The sequence below is a fragment of the Daucus carota genome, chromosome 5 (genome assembly GCF_001625215.2).
Source record: "Daucus carota subsp. sativus chromosome 5, DH1 v3.0, whole genome shotgun sequence".
Taxonomy (NCBI): Eukaryota; Viridiplantae; Streptophyta; class Magnoliopsida; order Apiales; family Apiaceae; genus Daucus; species Daucus carota.
The window spans coordinates 41,608,492-41,626,008 of NC_030385.2; the positions used below are offsets into that span (position 1 = coordinate 41,608,492).

At 34.7% G+C, this 17,517-nt stretch overlaps 3 protein-coding genes across 4 annotated transcripts; 1 reads left to right on the top strand and 2 right to left on the bottom strand.

Moving 5' to 3' along the window:
* Positions 1–369: 369 nt before the first annotated feature.
* Positions 370–3,717, top strand: LOC108224063 (fructose-1,6-bisphosphatase, cytosolic). The gene is made up of 12 exons (XM_017398611.2): positions 370–724; positions 1,193–1,240; positions 1,326–1,400; positions 1,486–1,547; positions 1,671–1,737; positions 1,844–1,957; positions 2,315–2,401; positions 2,665–2,735; positions 2,806–2,871; positions 2,975–3,061; positions 3,172–3,247; positions 3,417–3,717. The coding sequence occupies exons 1-12, from the start codon at positions 566–568 to the stop codon at positions 3,528–3,530; spliced, it is 1,026 nt and encodes a 341-aa protein (XP_017254100.1). The 5' UTR covers positions 370–565; the 3' UTR covers positions 3,531–3,717.
* Positions 3,718–4,450: 733 nt separating this feature from the next.
* On the bottom strand, positions 4,451–7,957 carry LOC108223827 (serine/threonine-protein kinase SRK2G-like). Its single transcript, XM_017398258.2, has 9 exons — positions 7,478–7,957; positions 7,315–7,389; positions 7,121–7,222; positions 6,984–7,037; positions 6,809–6,901; positions 6,452–6,544; positions 5,243–5,347; positions 5,067–5,165; positions 4,451–4,985 (listed from the first exon to the last, which is right to left on the bottom strand). The coding sequence occupies exons 1-9, from the start codon at positions 7,595–7,597 to the stop codon at positions 4,635–4,637; spliced, it is 1,092 nt and encodes a 363-aa protein (XP_017253747.1). The 5' UTR covers positions 7,598–7,957; the 3' UTR covers positions 4,451–4,634.
* Positions 7,958–9,594: 1,637 nt separating this feature from the next.
* Positions 9,595–17,517, bottom strand: LOC108224093 (glycerol-3-phosphate dehydrogenase SDP6, mitochondrial). 2 transcript variants are annotated; one of them, XM_017398643.2, is made up of 7 exons: positions 17,047–17,517; positions 15,157–15,630; positions 13,665–13,996; positions 12,356–12,516; positions 11,918–12,173; positions 10,070–10,368; positions 9,595–9,957 (listed from the first exon to the last, which is right to left on the bottom strand). In XM_017398643.2, coding segments are annotated over exons 1-7 (1,881 nt in total). In that variant the 5' UTR covers positions 17,405–17,517; the 3' UTR covers positions 9,595–9,956. The 2 variants fall into 2 exon arrangements, with proteins under 2 accessions (XP_017254132.1, XP_017254133.1); XM_017398644.2 differs by lacking the exon at positions 9,595–9,957 and having other exon boundaries at positions 10,069–10,368; positions 17,047–17,494.

Below are 17,517 nucleotides of genomic sequence, written 5' to 3' on the forward strand. Positions count from 1 at the left end.
TTGATTGGAGAGAGACGAGAGCCAATTGGGCAGCTGCAGAGAGATAAGGATCTCTTCTGTTTGGCTCATCGTGTGTGGTGGTTACATTAAACTACAAATTCCCTTCCAAAAATACAATTCTAATTTCCCAAAAATTCAAAAATACATTAATTATAATTATTAAAAGACAGCTGACCAGTGACGACTCGGCAGCTGCTGCTGTAGCTGTAGCTGTAAGTTAGCATGGACATTACATACAAAAAAAATTGTAAGTATAGGTACCGTAAAACTGATGATATATGACGCCGATCCACTGGCGTGCCACGTGGCAGCCCAACCATTGACCTCACAATCCATCTTATCCTCCCCTCTCCTCCTACGCCACCACCTATACATACACAAACACAATTCTGTATGTATCTTCGTATTTATTCGACTCGTGCTATAAATATGCTGAAATCGATTCTTTCTCTTTTTGTTCTTATTCTATCCCCTTTCTCCTCCTCGATTTGTGTGATTGGATTTTCACACAAACTGTTACTTTATATATATATAAAATCTTGAATATCAATTTGAGGAAAAAGAGATGGATCACTCAGCAGATGCATTCCGCACGGACTTGATGACCATAACGAGGTTCGTGTTGAACGAGGCTTCTAAGTACCCGGAATCTCGCGGTGATTTTTCGATTCTCATCAGTAACATTGTTCTCGGCTGTAAGTTTGTTTGTGCTGCTGTTAACAAGGTAAAGAGTATTGTTATTCTTTCGCTTACTTTTTTAATTTAGTTTTTTTTTCATTATAAAAAATTGTTGGGGAAAGTCTTTTGTCATCTCCGAAGTTAGTGGGGGAGTGAAAGGGAAAGTAATTGAGTAAATGATTCAGTTGAGTTGGTTGCACGTTTTAGGAGAATCGGTCACTTTGTTTTAGTTTAAGATTAGTAGATATCGGAATTTGTAACATTTTCTACATTTTCTGTCTTTGTTTTTATGTATTTATGCTTGAGTGTGCTAAATTCTTATATGAGTTTTTGAAAATTTGGGTGCGGGTGAATGGGCTTTTAACCTCCAAGAGAATAGGAAAAAAAGTAGGAACCATACGGAATTATTATGACTCTGGACTTGACTTGGACAGGGGGAAATTGAAGAAAATGAAGAGTATTGATTTTCGGTTTTTACGGATATTATCTCTGAATTGAAATGTTTTGATTTCAGGCCGGGTTAGCCAAGCTCATTGGACTTGCTGGTGAGACCAATGTTCAGGCAAGTGATTATAACTGCTGCCTTGTTTCCCGGTTAACGTATTTTTGGATTGCTGAACAATTTTTTATCTTTTAAATTTCTGAAGGGCGAGGAACAAAAGAAACTGGATGTGCTCTCGAATGAAGTTTTTGTCAAGGCCTTGGTCAGCAGTGGCCGGACAGTGAGTCCCATCTGAGTGTTTAATCTTCAACTTACATTATTGTAAAGGTTTTACTTTTTTCTAAAGTGTGGTAATCTCCTTTCAGTGCATCCTTGTCTCTGAAGAAGATGAAGAGGCGACTTTTGTAGAGACAACCAAGAGGGGAAGGTGTTTTGTGATACTCTTTATTTCTGGAAATTTTTTGTCTTTAACTCTGTTTCTCTATGTTGCATATACGTAAGTTGCTATTGCTATCTATGTGCTTAGACTGAATCATATTCTGTCTTCCAGGTATTGTGTTGTTTTTGATCCGTTGGATGGATCCTCAAACATTGACTGTGGTGTTTCAATTGGAACTGTAAGATTCGCTTGCTGTCCTTTTTTTTTCTTTTTTTTTTGTAGTTTTATTTTTTGAATTTATTAAACATTGGAGTGATCAGTTAAATGTCTTTTATCCCATCTAGATATTTGGGATCTATATGATGAATGATGGAGAAGAACCTACTTTAGAAGGTGCATTGCAACCTGGGAAGAATATGGTGGCTGCTGGTTACTGCATGTATGGGAGCTCATGCACGGTACGAATGGATAATGGGTTGTGTATTGTTGTCCATTTGGTATAAAAGTCTGATTTTAAGTCTCTTCAGTTGATTGTAACATTTTAGATCAGCCCCTTACTAAATTTATTGGATATTGAATAAATTACTGGACAATAACTTAAAAGTTTGTCCCATCATGTTCTGATATATAATTTGACATACGTCCTCTGTTCCAAATTGGAAGACCCACCTATTATGACAAAAACAATTGAGCATCTTTTTTGAAATGGATGAACCAGTCTCATGTGTGCTTGTGCATTTGGTTCTTCAGTTACCAAATTTCCTTGGTATATTAATACTTTCTTATTGACTGTTCATTTATTTTCTGTTCCTCAGTTTGTGATGAGCACTGGATCTGGAGTGAATGGCTTTACCCTTGATCCATCTTTGGGGGAGTTCATCCTCACCCATCCAGACATTAGGGTAAGTTCACTGAAAGACGTAACTTTGTCCTGTTTCTTTAAGATTTTATTTGTTGCTGCTCTGCGATCTTTGATACTTTCCTAAGTGTTGCAATGTGAAATCCTTTATGATAAACTGCTGAGCTTTATGTTCTACATAATATTCAATTTATTTTACAAATTGGCTTACCTTTACGTATCAAAGCACATTTCATTACTTGCAAAAGGTCTCTGTTTTTCTAATGCATCGCGTATCACTGATTCATATAATTCCTGTGCACACAGATCCCAAAAAAAGGAAAGATATATTCAGTGAATGAAGGAAATGCAAAGAATTGGGATGGACCAACAGCAAAGTACGTCCGATAAAATTTCTTACTAACTAGTTTACTTCAATTCAGGTGTTGACAACTTTTTCAAATATAGGTATGTGGAGAAGTGCAAGTTCCCTACAGATGGTTCACCGGCAAAATCTCTAAGATACATCGGAAGGTACCAGAGATAACATAGTGGAATATGTTTCCTTGAATAATGTTGTGTCAAATATCTACCAACTGATTTTATCCGGTACATACTCACATTTCACCATTTACAGCATGGTAGCAGATGTTCATCGCACTTTACTCTATGGTGGTATATTTTTGTACCCTGCCGATAAGAAAAGCCCCACTGGTAAACTAAGGTATGCCTCCTTTGCAGACTGATATACTTGAACATTTTTAACGCTAATAACATAAAGAAATATTAAGGTTCTCAATTGTCATCAAACTTATGTTACTTTTCGTGAAACAGGGTCCTCTATGAAGTCTTCCCCATGTCTTTCTTGATGGAGCAAGCTGGAGGTCAGTCATTTACCGGCAAGGAAAGGGTATGTACCTGAGGAGCCCTTCAATATACACAAGTTTCTTTCAATAGTTTTTTTTGTCATATTTTCTTTAGTATAATTTCCGCTTTCTCTCCATAGTAATAAATCAAAAAAATGTCATTGTGAGAGCTCGAGTTCAGATTCATGATTGCCTGTGTTATGCTTTGTACAGTCGCTGGACTTGGTACCGAAGCATATTCATGAGAGGTCTCCTATATTTCTTGGTAGCTACGACGATGTTGAAGAAATCAAAGCCCTGTATGCTGCTGAAGCAAAAAATTCGTAGTCCTTTCGTGTAAAGATGGAAGTTGAAATATGTGTTGCAGTTAATCTGCTGATACTTACTGAATTATATATTCAATGGTAGAACCTGATCTTTCATGAAGATGTATTAGTACATTAATAAACTCTTCTCTAATTATGACAGGTATGCCGTTGACACAAATATAAAATGTTGTAGTACATATTGGGAAGTAAGGCAGTATAATCCTATATTTGTAGTCCAAAGTTAATCAGGGTCAACTACCATCTCGCTCAGTTGCGTCCATGCCCCTGAATGTAGTATGGCACTATGGCTATGGCCTAATCACACAAAATAAAGGAAAAATTGAACAATACGTTTATGAACCACTCGTGATTTATTGTCTATGTTATCAAAGAAAAGATTATGTATTTTGGGTAATTAAAAGATGTTAGAATCTAGCTAGGTAACGGCTTTTTTTACATGTTATGCATTACTTGGACCAAGTGAAAAAATAAAAAATAAAAATGACTTGGAAATGAATTGTATAATTTAAAAATTTGTCATATTCTAACGGATGTCAAAATCTTTTTAACAAGACCTAATCCAAATAATTTTAAAAGTTAAAAAAATCTGGAATAATCTTTTGATCAAAATCTAATTAATAAAAACGAAATAATTCAGGAATGTGTTAGTTAATTTTCCCTACAAAATAAATATTAAGGCAATCTTCGTATTTATGTCTACAAAAGTTCAAACATGGTTAATATTTTACCGTTACGGCAAATATTCAGAATATCGTATCAGATTACATCAGCGAGCGAATGAGTGCATCGAGAACAAGTGCCTATAGGATGCGTATGCCATATGTGGACAGAAAATTTTATGAAAGTCGATTAATAATTTTATATATAAAAAAATTAGCAGCTTTTTGCCCAAAAAACCCCTTTGAGGACCACTGATCCTGTAAGCAACAGCATAATCTCCTTTATAATTCAGAATAATTATTACACAACATATGATAGGTTACAAGCTGTCTTAAAAGATGTTCAAATGATACACAAACAAAACAAAGCAAGCATTGTACAATGAATCAGAATAACATCTCTTTTACAGGTACATTACACTTTCAAATCAATATGAAGAACATTACTCTAAATCTTGCTTTAGGTGTTGTGAAAATTCTCCACTGGCATGAACTTGTCTAACACTCTTGTCATACTCATCCTCCTCCTCGTCTTCCTCCTCTTCCAAATCCTCTTCGTCCTCCTTGTTCTCTTCATCTTCTTCGCCCCAGACAAGCCCCCCTATAGACCTCGAAGCTGGAGGGGGATTCCTCGCTTCTCCTACAATTTTCATTATGTCGTCGATGGTTTGGAGGGAGATGCTGCTCGGGGCAACGTCTCTTCTGTAGTAGCTGGCTTGAGCCGTGTCTGTTAACTCCTTTGGCAGATTCTTGAGAAACCATGGATGACTCTTGATTTCTTTGATTGTAATCCTCTGAGAAAATCGTAAAGGGCGGATTAGGGGTAAGGTCTACGTACATACGTGATCATATTACAGTATCAAACACATACATACCCTGGAAGAACTTGCAACAAATATGCGAGAAAGAAGGTGCCTGCAATCCTGAGAAATGTGAACGTAGTCGGGTATTTTGTACTGAGTGGCCATTATCCGCTGCAAAACGACGACATTACAATTTCAGCAACAACGCTAACAGAGATCAGGAATTACACGAAAGGGGTTGAATTTACCTGAATTGTTTTTCTGAAATTTTTCGGATCATCAGGATCTTCAAAAGGGTATGCTCCCACCAACATAACATAAAGAGTCACTCCACAGGACCATACATCAGCCAACTTACAAAATCAAAGAAACAGAGTTTCATCATATTCAATAACGATACAACTTCAATTAAAACATCCAGCCCCGATGCAATTAACCATTTCGATAGCTTATCTTACGATACAAAATCAAAGAAACAGAGTTTCATCTTTTTATGGTCTGCGAAATTCAGGTCATATACGACAAATTTTAATCAAAAATCCTCTCTGATAAATATTTATTCTTGAATGAACGACTCCACAGACCTTCAGTCGTAAATAAATTTCATCGAGACAACGGATACCAAGATTTGAACATTCAAGATCCCAACTCCGGATACTTGAATCCAAAGTCAGGAATTTCTTATCAGTAAAGTCGGTGTCATAAACTCTAACACAAGTTGCATAAACAACTGGTAAACTACAAGTCAAGTTACAAATCATTATCAAAACCAACATGGCACTGCATTATTCAAGACGTGACTGTAAACCAAAAAATTAAAAGAAAAATCAAAAATTACGCCTAAAAATCAGTGGCACACAAGGAAGCAAAAAGCAGTGACACAACAAGAGCACATGAATGGACCTTAGATAATGGATCAATGTCACAAACATCACTACCTCTTGCTAATACATACAAGATACAATTCCCTTTTTTATTTTTCTTTATATAAATAATTGCAACTTGCATCAGCATTTCACTATAAAATATCAGCTTTGGACGGTGCCCAACTTATCTTGTTCCACTCTGTCCAGAGTTAAGTAAAGATGTTTAACAAGTGTTTATGCACTAATCTTATTTTAATGTTAACTACTATTGGTTTAGTTAGTTGATGATGTATCACCTACTAAACTTAATCAGGTACTCTGATTTCCTGTATCAAACTCCATTTTTTACTAATTTCAGCTATTTTCGGTTCATTTTATGGTCAAATTGGTCGACATCTTTTCCTAACCGACCTGTGTAGCGGTTTGGACTTGTTGAGTTGTCGCGATGGATTGCAATAGTTTAATAAGCAATTATGGAATTTCATTAGCGATAATTACAAAATTGAACTAAAATAAAGATAAGGTTTCTTAGTACTTGTGCATAAACGAAAAAAGACTCATATCGGGGAACAGGAGGGAATAAAGAATTACCTTGCCGTCGTATTCATGACGGGAGAGAACCTCAGGTGCAATATATGCCGGAGTTCCCACAGTTGACTTTGGCCTTGAATGCAGCAAAGATGACTGCAAAAAAATGCATAGATGAAATAATTAAACAAACAATCACTTTTTCGGTAATAAATGATTACCATTGTTCTAAAAGTCGGATTAATCCATGTTTTGTAACTGGATGAACTGATTAAATCTCCAATTATTCAATTAATCATCCAATTAATCTCAGATTAATCCTTATTCTGTGTCTTCACTGAATTAAGTCCGATTCTCGTTTTTTACAATACTCAGGACACGTAAGACGGAAATAAAGACGAGCACAAGTAATTAACCGACCTTGGAGTAACCAAAATCACATATCTTAAGGCGAGGCGCAGGACTGCCATCCAGCAGTGTGTTCTCCAGCTTCAGATCTCTGTGACATATTTGCTGCACAAACACGTAGAATCTTAAATTCACAGCAGAAAACGCGTCCATGAGTATGAACAATTGCGATGAACTAAATGTATACCATTGCATGACAGAAAGAGACCCCGGAAATTAGTTGCTGAAAGAAGTACCTAGCCTGAACACCCAAGTAAGTTTATCATCACCAAATCTAATAATAAAAAAAATTGGAAATTAGCTGCTAATAAAAAATTAAAGTACCTCGTGTTCACTGAATCTACCAGCAGTGCAGATTCTGTCAAACAACTCACCACCAGAAGCATACTCCATCACAATTGCCAGATGGGTTGGAGTCAAAAGCACCTACATACATCATTTCATTTCACAAAACTACCACAACCATCATAAAATTAATTGCTTATTAAGCACATTAATAAAAATAAATACATAATTACCTCCTTGAAACGGATGATATTCGGGTGTCGAAGTGATCGATGATTTATGATCTCTCGGGCCACATTTTCATCAATCTGACATCGGAAAAAAACACGAAAATTATATTTTCTGATCTGAATCAGTCAGCTAAACGAAGAAATGATTGAGAGATAAGATGATTACCTTGTGACCACGCTCAATATATTTCATGGCCACCAGCTCTTTGGTTTCCTTGTGTCTCATCAGCCTGGCCACACCAAAGTTGCCAGATCCAATATCCTTCACTACTTCATATTTCTCCATCTTTTCTGTGGTTTTCTTGAGACAATGATGTGCTGCTATACAGAAGAGGCTTGGGATGGGAGAGATTTTTATATAGTGAGAGAGAGAGAGAGAGAGAGAGAGAGAGAGAGAGAGAGAGAGAGAGAGAGAGGTGTGAGCTTTTAGTCCACTACAAGTTAACTAGACTTAAGTACAAGTATTGCGACGACTAGTTAATTAAGTTTCATGCATGGGAAGTCATGCATATGAATTATTATATGTAAATTAGTACTATGATATGTTCATGTAATAGAGATGCAATCGATGGAAGTGTGGGGAGGAAGTATGCATTCAAGAAGAGTTGAAGAAGCTCTGGATCCACAACTCTCCCTTTCTTCGCCCATCGTTGTTATTAATACTTCATCCCGTTATATAATTTTTTATTCGTTTTTTGTAAAAGTTCGGATTTTAAAAAAAATATTAGGTTATATAGTTTGTTTAGAATTTTAAATTATTCTAAAAAGAGTAGATTTAAATTATGCGTATGTATTTGATATTAAAATCTATTAAAATAATTTTTTAATTATACATAAAATCATAGTAGTCCACATGGAAGCACAGATAGAATAATATTCATCTGGCAGCACCCGCACTTGAAATTGCATAACTTAAAGTGAGGGGGGCAAGCAGTTAAGTGGGGTAGCACGTGGGTGAGAGTTGAGAACAATTGTACAAATGCATCTCTCCATTCATCCATCATGTATCATGCATTCATACAATCATCTATGTATGGACTACGGAGTACAAATTACTTTTCCCATTTTTCTTCTCTTTTTCAAAAGGTTTTAATTTTTGAAATCTTACTATTGTATCTGACTGTGATTTAATAAAATGCTAACTCTTGGTCACCTCCTATTATAAAATCACAACAGAGAACAAAATAAAGTGGACACAAGTCTTAAATTTTTCAGATGTCTTAGGTTGTTTGAGTGCGCTTAGAATAAGTGTTCCTTGCTAAAAGTAAAAAAATGAAATAAAATTTAGAAGTTAGTTAAGACTTATAAGTGATTAAAATATTTGGGAAAAAAATGAGAAGTCATGAAATAAAAGTTAATAATCCTAACTTTTTATAAATGTTTCCGACTTTTTATACAAACTATACAAATAAATATTTTTAACTTTTTATAAATGTTTCCGACTTTTTATACAAACTATACAAATAAATATTTTTAACTTTTTATAAATGTTTCCGACTTTTTATACAAACTATACAAATAAATATTTTTAACTTAAATAAAAGCGGGGCTTAAAAGGCATGTCCAAACACCCGCTTGATCCTGCACAAGGGTTAAGAAAACGTTTCTGGCTATGTCTGGCCCAACCCGCTGACAAAAAGCCAAAATACTGTTAGATTGCAATTATGTTTCTTTTAAACGATACTCGTCCATATGCTTTGTTTGCTTTTACTCTTTCAATGGAAAACCAAATATAACTCAATCCCATATTAACTTGAACATTCTATTATTTAATTAAAAGTTTAAAAGTTTATGTTATAAAAAGGAGAAATAAAATATTTTAAAAATGACCCATTACCAATACAAAAAATTTAATATTTCACCTTTAATAGTATACCTATATAACAAAATAAGTTCAATATTTTTTAACTTTGAATTTATTTATAATTTAAGTCAAAATTATTAGCCAAACAATCCAATATTATTCAATAAACTAATTATTTGGGTGAATGGAGAATAATGCCAGATAATAAGACTAGATATATCAGAAAAGTTTTAAGTTGAAATATTTTTTGAAAGAAATAAATAATAAGATATTGAAAACAGAAGTTGAAATAATAGAAACTATAAAAGATGAAAGAAAACTTAAACTTCCAGAAGAATTTAACACTAGCCAAAGTCCAACCCATTTCCAAACTCCTGAACGTCAGATACTACAACTTCTTAACAAACCAAGCAGTGATCTTTGGACTCGTTCAAGATTCAGTACACAAGCCACCACGAGAGTTAGATGGAACATAACTCTTTATGTGCAGCAGAAACCAGACCAAGCCAGGTCTTATATTATTTGCACACTAATTTTTTTTTTAATGATAGTATGTCCAGTGTTTGCTACCATAAAATACAAGTTTTATTTGCTATTTTCTTCACCTAAAGCACAAAAATCAGAGATCTAGGTCAAATTGCGGGATTATTTGGAAAAAGTTCTATTCAAACAATCTAAGAATGAAGCTCTCGAACGTAAATTTCTAGAGCTGAAAAGTGCCTGTCGTGTTCAGCTTGAAAGGACTGGTATATACTTTAAAAATATTTAGTTGGGAAAAGCTGCATTCGTCTATTCCACTATATTCCAGCGTCTTTATGATTAAGGATGACCACCTCAGAATCCTACAAAAAGGTCCCAAGGAACATGCAAGATTTAATTTGGTATGTGTAACAAGTTTTTATTTGAAAGAATTGATCCTGACTTCCATTTTACAAAGAAGAGTGTAGTACTTACTAGTTGTGTTTTCCATCATGGAACTGTGCATTTTTCAGTGCCTTGAAGGTTTGCAAGAATTCATTGGCTTTCTCAACCTCTTTACTCTGCCTTGACTTGTCCCATTTGTGTTCAGTAGCCAGTATCTGTATGACGCGTGGCAGTGCCTTAAATGCCGCATCAGTGTCAAGGAATGCAAGACGACATCTCCGAGCAAGGAAATCTACTGCAGATTCACAGTACTCTTCCCGAGCACAATAGGCAACCTCGGCTTCTAAATAAGGATATCCATGTGCAAGCCGCTTCCCTAAATTTTCATTCTACATTTCCACGAAAAAACGCATTAAAATACACTACATGACTTGCTAAATTAGTACCACGCATATATGGCTAGAGTAACATGACATCAGGTTCAAGACATACATTATATGAAGAAGAATCTAAGATAAATTGCTAAACTTTTGTAGTTGTTTCTTCAGTTGGCCGGGCACCAAATGTTAGCCTTCCCAATAACTGTGTGAGTTTGAATTTCACGTAAGTTTACAACTGTTCCTACGACATACACAATTTATATAGACCAGCAAAAGGTGGATATGCTTCAGATCCAATTCCCCATTCCTGTTTATAGCAAACATAGACTCTTACTTCCTTTGTCCTACACAATAATTACAGTTTCCAAATCGAAAAGTCCCTACAGTATGGCAGGTTTTCATTCATCTTCCATTAATTAACAACACTCTAATATAATAAGTATAAGTTGTTGGTTCCAATACCTGATTTACATCTCCTCGAAGAATAAATACTAATTCCATTGTCTTTATATCATATTTAATGCCAATTAACATAGATGGCACAACACAAATTCAGAACTAAAACAAATATATGTGTATGTGTATGTGTGTGTGTGTGTGGTCGCGCTCAAGAGAGAACCAGTCCTTGAACCATAGAACCACTAAGGTTCTGCTGCAGAACCCTAAATTTTAAATAAATTTTTAGGATCTAAATCTAAATATGTGTTTTTTTCATGTTTTTTCATCGTTGTGTGCGTTCAAAAATAATTTTAAAATATAATATTTTGATATTGACATTTTTTGCATGTGAAGTTCTGCTGCTGAACCCTACTAATATTAGAATTAAGGTAAGGGTTTTATGAGTTCTCTCTCTAATGGTTCTTTCTTGAACATGACCCGTGTGTGTAATCCATAGTTTATGATATTCTATAAATGTTGAACAATTATATTTTTACCCAATGTTGTATTAAACTCTCGAATGTCTTTTTTCTTCTTTAAGATCCCATTATTAATATGCACTAAATGAATAGAAGTTAGATCTGCTTATTATCACAAATACAAGAACCATATATTTTGTAATTTAATACTGATGTTTAATGAACTTGAAAGAATTAAAAAGACTAAACATAAGCTATAAATCAATTCTCATTAAAAAAAAATATTATTTAATACCATAATACGTGTATATAAATAAATATTTTGTTAATATATTTAATTTATTATTATTTTCTATAAAAGCTACAGCCTGTTGAGCAAAATTTTCTATGTTAAAAATCCGTAAAGACTTCATTATATTAGAAAATATAGAATATAATTAAAAAAACACATTTTATATTACATTTTTGTACTTGTAATGAATTTTCAGACAACTATTAATCATTATTTAAAATATAGTAATAACTAAATGTTTAATAAATTTATTAAATATCATCAATTTTGCTACCACTAGCTGGCTCAACTTTTACTTCACTTCTAAATCATTCTAACAAAATGGTAGGACCCAACAGTGTTTTACTCACTGTCAATGCGAAGAGGGAGAATCCTAGCATACAAATATGAAAAATGGACAATGGAATACCTGGGCTATTTTAGCCACTCGATGAGCCAAAGTGCCATATGCATGAGATAAATGCCTTGCTGCGACGCTATCCATCTCTCCAGGAACAACTTTTCCATGAGACATTTTATTGCGTAGATATTGTTGAGCAAGCTCAGTGAAAGATGAATTTTCCCATCCTTCTCCACCAACAAGGCGCAGATCATGAGTCAAACTATCATTGGCTGGTTTCAGTTTTCCTGCTTTTATAGCAGCATCAACTGCATCTTGGGCCATACTGAAATGTAGCAGGACAATAATAACAGAAGCTAACATTATAATAATAATACTTAAGAGAGATTGAGCGGCAGTATTTTAGCTGGTTTGTTCAAAAAAAACCATCAAGGTATATTATTTGTTTACAGTTATTTATAACAAAACAAAATTTGAAGATAAAAAAATGAAAGAAAAAGAAATTACCCTCTATATGTTGTCCACTTTCCACCAGTAATGGTGACCAAACCAGGAAATTCTTCACAGACTACATGATCCCGAGAAATACTTTCTGTATTTTTTGCTGTAGGATCCAGTGCCAAAGGGCGAATACCACTCCATGCAGAAAGAACGTCTGTACGCCGTACCTAAGTTATTACACCAATTTTAGACTCCAAATGAATACTACATAACATGTTTATCAGAACACTTGGGAGACTTGGACAAGGTCAACTGAAACCAACAAAATTTGTTGCACGTTAAACAAGTATAACACTTGAACATGTACAAGAAATAACCAGGTCACACAGATCTGACAGTGCAACTTTTTCTAAGTCATCACAATCGGCTAATAGAGTAGTACACTGCTACTTCTATACAAGAAACATCAAGAACTACTTAACTTATACTTCTAAATTATAAATAGGATTCATCCAATAATAAACCTAAAAAAAAATCCAAGATATGACAAGTTTCAAACATGAATGAAGTAATTAGCAAAAAATATACGAAGAAACTCAAGCCACGTTTAAATATAAAAGCATTCACCCACTTATTAAGTAAGAACAGTTCTTAAACGTGTAAAGTAAACAGGATTGCCTCAAAGTTTGCAAAATTACAAGGCACATAGTAGGCCCTATAATGGAGCAACAATACTTGACAGGTTTCCCTTAATCAATTAGAAGGCACATAGTAGGCTCTATACTGGAGCTAAAATTTGTCAAGTTTCCCATTCAACTGACAATAACAAAGAATTTAAGGAAAATAACTATTCGGATACTTTTTGTTTAACAAATAGAGGATTAGTTTTTTTATATTAAAAGAATCCAAAAGATTTTCGGTGTTTTATTAATTGATGCAAACAGTTAAAAGTCGAACACACACAGAGAATAGGCAAAAAGGAAGCAGAGAGAAAACTGAGTTGATGCAAGTCAAACAAATGCTGCCTTATAAATTATGAGGCTATATAATATCATATATATGTAAATGCGGCATATTAGCACGTTTTGAACAAAACAAAAGAAAAAGTTAACTATTCATACATGATTTGTGCATCAATATTGTACAAGCTAGTATAAGCTGCTGCAACAGTATCTTTATACATTAGACCACCAAGTTTGAGGAACGCCTTGTAAATTTGGTTTCGACAAATAATAATAGCCTCGAAAATCCAACTACCAAAAATTAATTCACGATTATAATATATCGGAGTTGAAAAATGCAAAAATTATATGCAGAATAATTTGGTGTTCTGGAAGAGTTGCAACATACTATAACATACTAGCCAAGCACAAACCTTAACATTGAGGTAATCGGAGATGGCGTCCAGTATAAACTGAATCTCATCCTCATGGGGTTCTGGTAGCATAGTGATGGGGGTCTGAGAATCTGTGGTACCTGCAACTGTTCTACCCAACCAAGGGAGCATGAAGACGACACGTCCATCTTTAGTTTTTGGAACAATTAAACCCATCCCTTCAGGGGAATAGTAGTCAGGAAGAACTATATGCACCCCACTGCTAGGACAAATTATGGGTTTCGCATCTTTGTCAGCCAAATTCCTTACACCATCGCAAAATGGCCCGGCTGCATTCACAATGACTTTCGCATACGTATCAAACTCATCACCTGTACACGTACGCAAAAAATTTAAAATACCAAAAATCCACAGAGAACAGAAATATCTGAAGTCCTAACAAGACCTAGACATGCAACGGATTGAGCCAGCTAAAAGTTGCAGGGCATTCATTATAGACAGGCTAGTATATATTATTAAGGATATATTCACTATAATAAAATGGGTATTTTATTTTGTTAGAATTAGGTGTGTAGATTATTATGAATACTTAAAAATATATTGATACAACAATAAATGTTCCCTTTAATCAAAGATTTAACTTAGTCTCCGAATTAGAGAACGTATATATAAACAGTTGTAATCTTCACCGACAGTTAGAAACTTAAAGATATATATATTATTCACAAATATGAAACAAAATTTGGAATTTATTTGTGACTGTATAGAGAACCAACTTTTAGAGATGTATACTATATTATCATATATTGGACAGATTTCAGAATTTATTTGTGATGGCAACCAACAGATTTTATACCTAGATCTTAAATAGTAGAGGTATGAGCAACATCATAATATTTAGTCTGTTAGTTCCCAAAGGATTTCCACATAAGAGGAATACAACCAGTGCAACAGGTTCATGAAGTACGAGGATGATGCAAGCCCAGTTCTGGTAAAGCAAAAAACATAATAACATAATCAAGCTATTCTTTAAACTAACTAAAAGAAAACCATTATTGTGCAGTTACATGTGAAAACATAAAAATCATTGGTTATCTATACAGTAGAGACTACTGGTACAGTATGACATCCTACATTTTATTCAAAAATCTTGTACAAAAACTTCGATGCGACATCTAATACTATAAAAGAATATTCTAGCACCATTTTTATGTCTCACTTAGGACAGCAAGAAAATTTATGAAACCCAATATCACTTGTATTGATATGAGTATGCAAAATAAGTCATTTACATTTATTCTAAATATCTATAGATGTCATAACCTATCATAATTAATTATTTTACAATTCAATGTTAGGGAATTCTTTTATGGTCTATATATGTGTGTGTTTTTGTTATTCCAATAGTATAATTATCTTAAGAGCATATTACTTTAACCAGAGAAGTGGCTCTCTTGCTGATAAAACATTCACAAAGTGTTAAGATACAAATTAGATGTGATAAATGTGATAATACAGTGTGCTAAATTACCTGATAAATTGTTACGGATACGAGCACCAATGATTCGGCCGCTAACATCCTCCTTAAGAAAGGATACTACTTCTGCATGGTTTAATACAGCTGCACCAGCTAATGCAGCACTACATGCTATTGCAACATTAACCCGTGAATCATTCATTTGTCCATCATAATATACAATTGTTCCCTTCAGTGTTCTATCTTTACCCTTCTTTGCGAGAGTCGGAAACAGTTCTGAAGATTCTTTTGCAGAATAATACCTTGACAGATGTAGCAATTGCTTGCCTGCTACTAGATCATAAAACTTTAACCCCGCCCAATAATAAACAACCTCAAACTTACTAAAACATGGTGTCATACACGGCAAAGCATGACAAAGGTGAGGAGCATTTGCGATTAGTTGTTTACGCTCATTAAGAGCATGGAAAACCAGCTTCAATTGCCCATAGTCTAGATTAAAAACAGCTTTTTCCAAATAGCGAACACCTAAAAATATAGACATAGTGAGTACAACTTCAGATAAACAATATATATTTCTATGAGAAAACATAGAGAATATACTAAAGCTGTAGTTATGACTAGAAAAGACATGAAGAAAGAATCTCTAACATATACGATAATAATAAATATTATCATTGTAATCTCTTCACAACAATAAAGTATAATGGTAAAAAAAATATTTAAAAACGGTACATGATGTATACATGTTGGGCACTTCTAGCTTGACTGTTAGTCCAACATTCAGACAAGTATCCAATTTATGAGCCTTCAATCAGATAGAGTAAGTGTATATGCAAGCAAATAAAGGTACTACATCCGATAGGGACAAAGACACCTATGACCAAACAGACGCTATACCCTACTCACCAACAAAGGTAACCTAATATATACAACCGTAATAGTACATTCTTGCACTTTAAAATTTATACTTGCCACTATATCCTGGACTGAGAGTATTTCAATTACATCATACAGTTTAGATATTTTATTTATGTGCAACTGTTTAGAAGAGAACCTCTTTAGATGCCAAAATCAGACAACAAATATTAAGCTTTGAAGAATAGCTAATATACTAAAAAAATATTATTTTCTTTCGCAACCTATCTTATATATTTGTTTCCCTGTATTTAATTTGAAGAAAGTGACGAGATCATCTTTGTTTACTTATTATCGATAGAAAGAAAAGGCCAGTGATAATGTGATATTGTAGAGACAACTCTCTGTTGCCTGTAGCATGAAGAGATCCTTTTCAACTAGGCAGCTCCATTTAGAAAGGAACATTGCGCCACTGAAGTAAAATTTGTAGACCAAAAGTTGATTCTACATTAAGCACATGATAGTTAGTTCCCCAATCTTAAACCATTGCCACCAAACTGGTGATTCACAAGTCAAGTAGGTCTATACATCTCTACCGTACTAGTTTAATATTATATTTGCAAGTTGCAACTTAATTTTCCCAAAAAAATTCAAATAAATAGAAATACCAAAAGATTAATTTGTTTATATATCACTCTTGACATGTTCCTCCCCAACTGTAAGTTCTAGTAAACAGCTATGTTCACTATACATTCTCCGTTTGAAGTATAGAATTGGAATCAGTGTTTCGCATTTCATCAATAATAGTTAACAGCTTGTGATTATCAATTCATTTCTGATTCACACTCTGCCACTATTCTAACAAACTACACCAATCATCATCCCACTACATAACAAAATCATCATCATTATAACACGTCAGCAATTCAATATACAGATCCAGAGCACAACTAGATACAAAGAAATATAATATATTCAATCATATATATTCAATTACAACATCACATTGTGTTTACATATACTTGTACATATTTCACCAAATATATAGGATCTAACATAAAATTTACGTATATATACACAAATTACCTCCGTGAATGAGCTTCGTCGATCTCGACGACGTACCGGACGCGAAATCCTCGCGCTCCACAAGTCCAACACGAAGGCCTCTCGAAACAGCATCAAGAGCGACGCCGCTTCCAGTCGCTCCACCGCCGATCACAAGCACATCCAGCGGTTTCGTCGCGGTAGCTCCGGCGAGCGACGACACCTGCGCCGCTCGCGGCGGCACAACAGCGGAAGGATCGCTGATCTTCCTGCGAAGCTCCTCGAAGGCGGTGGCGCCGCCGCGGTCATTGACCGAGAAGCTAGGGCTACGGAGAGCGAGGTACGAGCCACCGGCCGCCACGGAGACCGCCGCCGCGACGGTGGCGTGACGGAGACGCATTAATCTCGCCAGGAGGATGATGTAGAGAGAGATGGTAATGGAGGGAATGGGCAGAGAGGAGAGACTGTTATTTTATTTTTATATTGTGCTCTGTGTATATATAATTTATTCAG

What these genes read in the sequence shown, in the direction of transcription:
- LOC108224093 (XM_017398643.2), bottom strand. Translation starts at nt 17,404, where the DNA reads ATGCGTCTCCGTCACGCCACCGTCGCGGCGGCGGTCTCCGTGGCGGCC. An exon ending in CCGATTACCTCAATGTTAAG is followed by an intron (nt 12,517 to 13,664) that starts GTTTGTGCTTGG and finishes GTAATAACTTAG; the next exon opens with GTACGGCGTACAGACGTTCT. An exon ending in AAGTGGACAACATATAGAGG is followed by an intron (nt 12,174 to 12,355) that starts GTAATTTCTTTT and finishes GCTACATTTCAG; the next exon opens with TATGGCCCAAGATGCAGTTG.
- LOC108224063 (XM_017398611.2), top strand. Translation starts at nt 566, where the DNA reads ATGGATCACTCAGCAGATGCATTCCGCACGGACTTGATGACCATAACG. An exon ending in TTTGTGCTGCTGTTAACAAG is followed by an intron (nt 725 to 1,192) that starts GTAAAGAGTATT and finishes TTTTGATTTCAG; the next exon opens with GCCGGGTTAGCCAAGCTCAT. An exon ending in TGGGATGGACCAACAGCAAA is followed by an intron (nt 2,736 to 2,805) that starts GTACGTCCGATA and finishes TTTCAAATATAG; the next exon opens with GTATGTGGAGAAGTGCAAGT.
- LOC108223827 (XM_017398258.2), bottom strand. Translation starts at nt 7,597, where the DNA reads ATGGAGAAATATGAAGTAGTGAAGGATATTGGATCTGGCAACTTTGGT. An exon ending in TCTCTTTCTGTCATGCAATG is followed by an intron (nt 6,902 to 6,983) that starts GTATACATTTAG and finishes GTGTTTGTGCAG; the next exon opens with CAAATATGTCACAGAGATCT. An exon ending in ATTTCAGAAAAACAATTCAG is followed by an intron (nt 5,166 to 5,242) that starts GTAAATTCAACC and finishes GTCGTTTTGCAG; the next exon opens with CGGATAATGGCCACTCAGTA.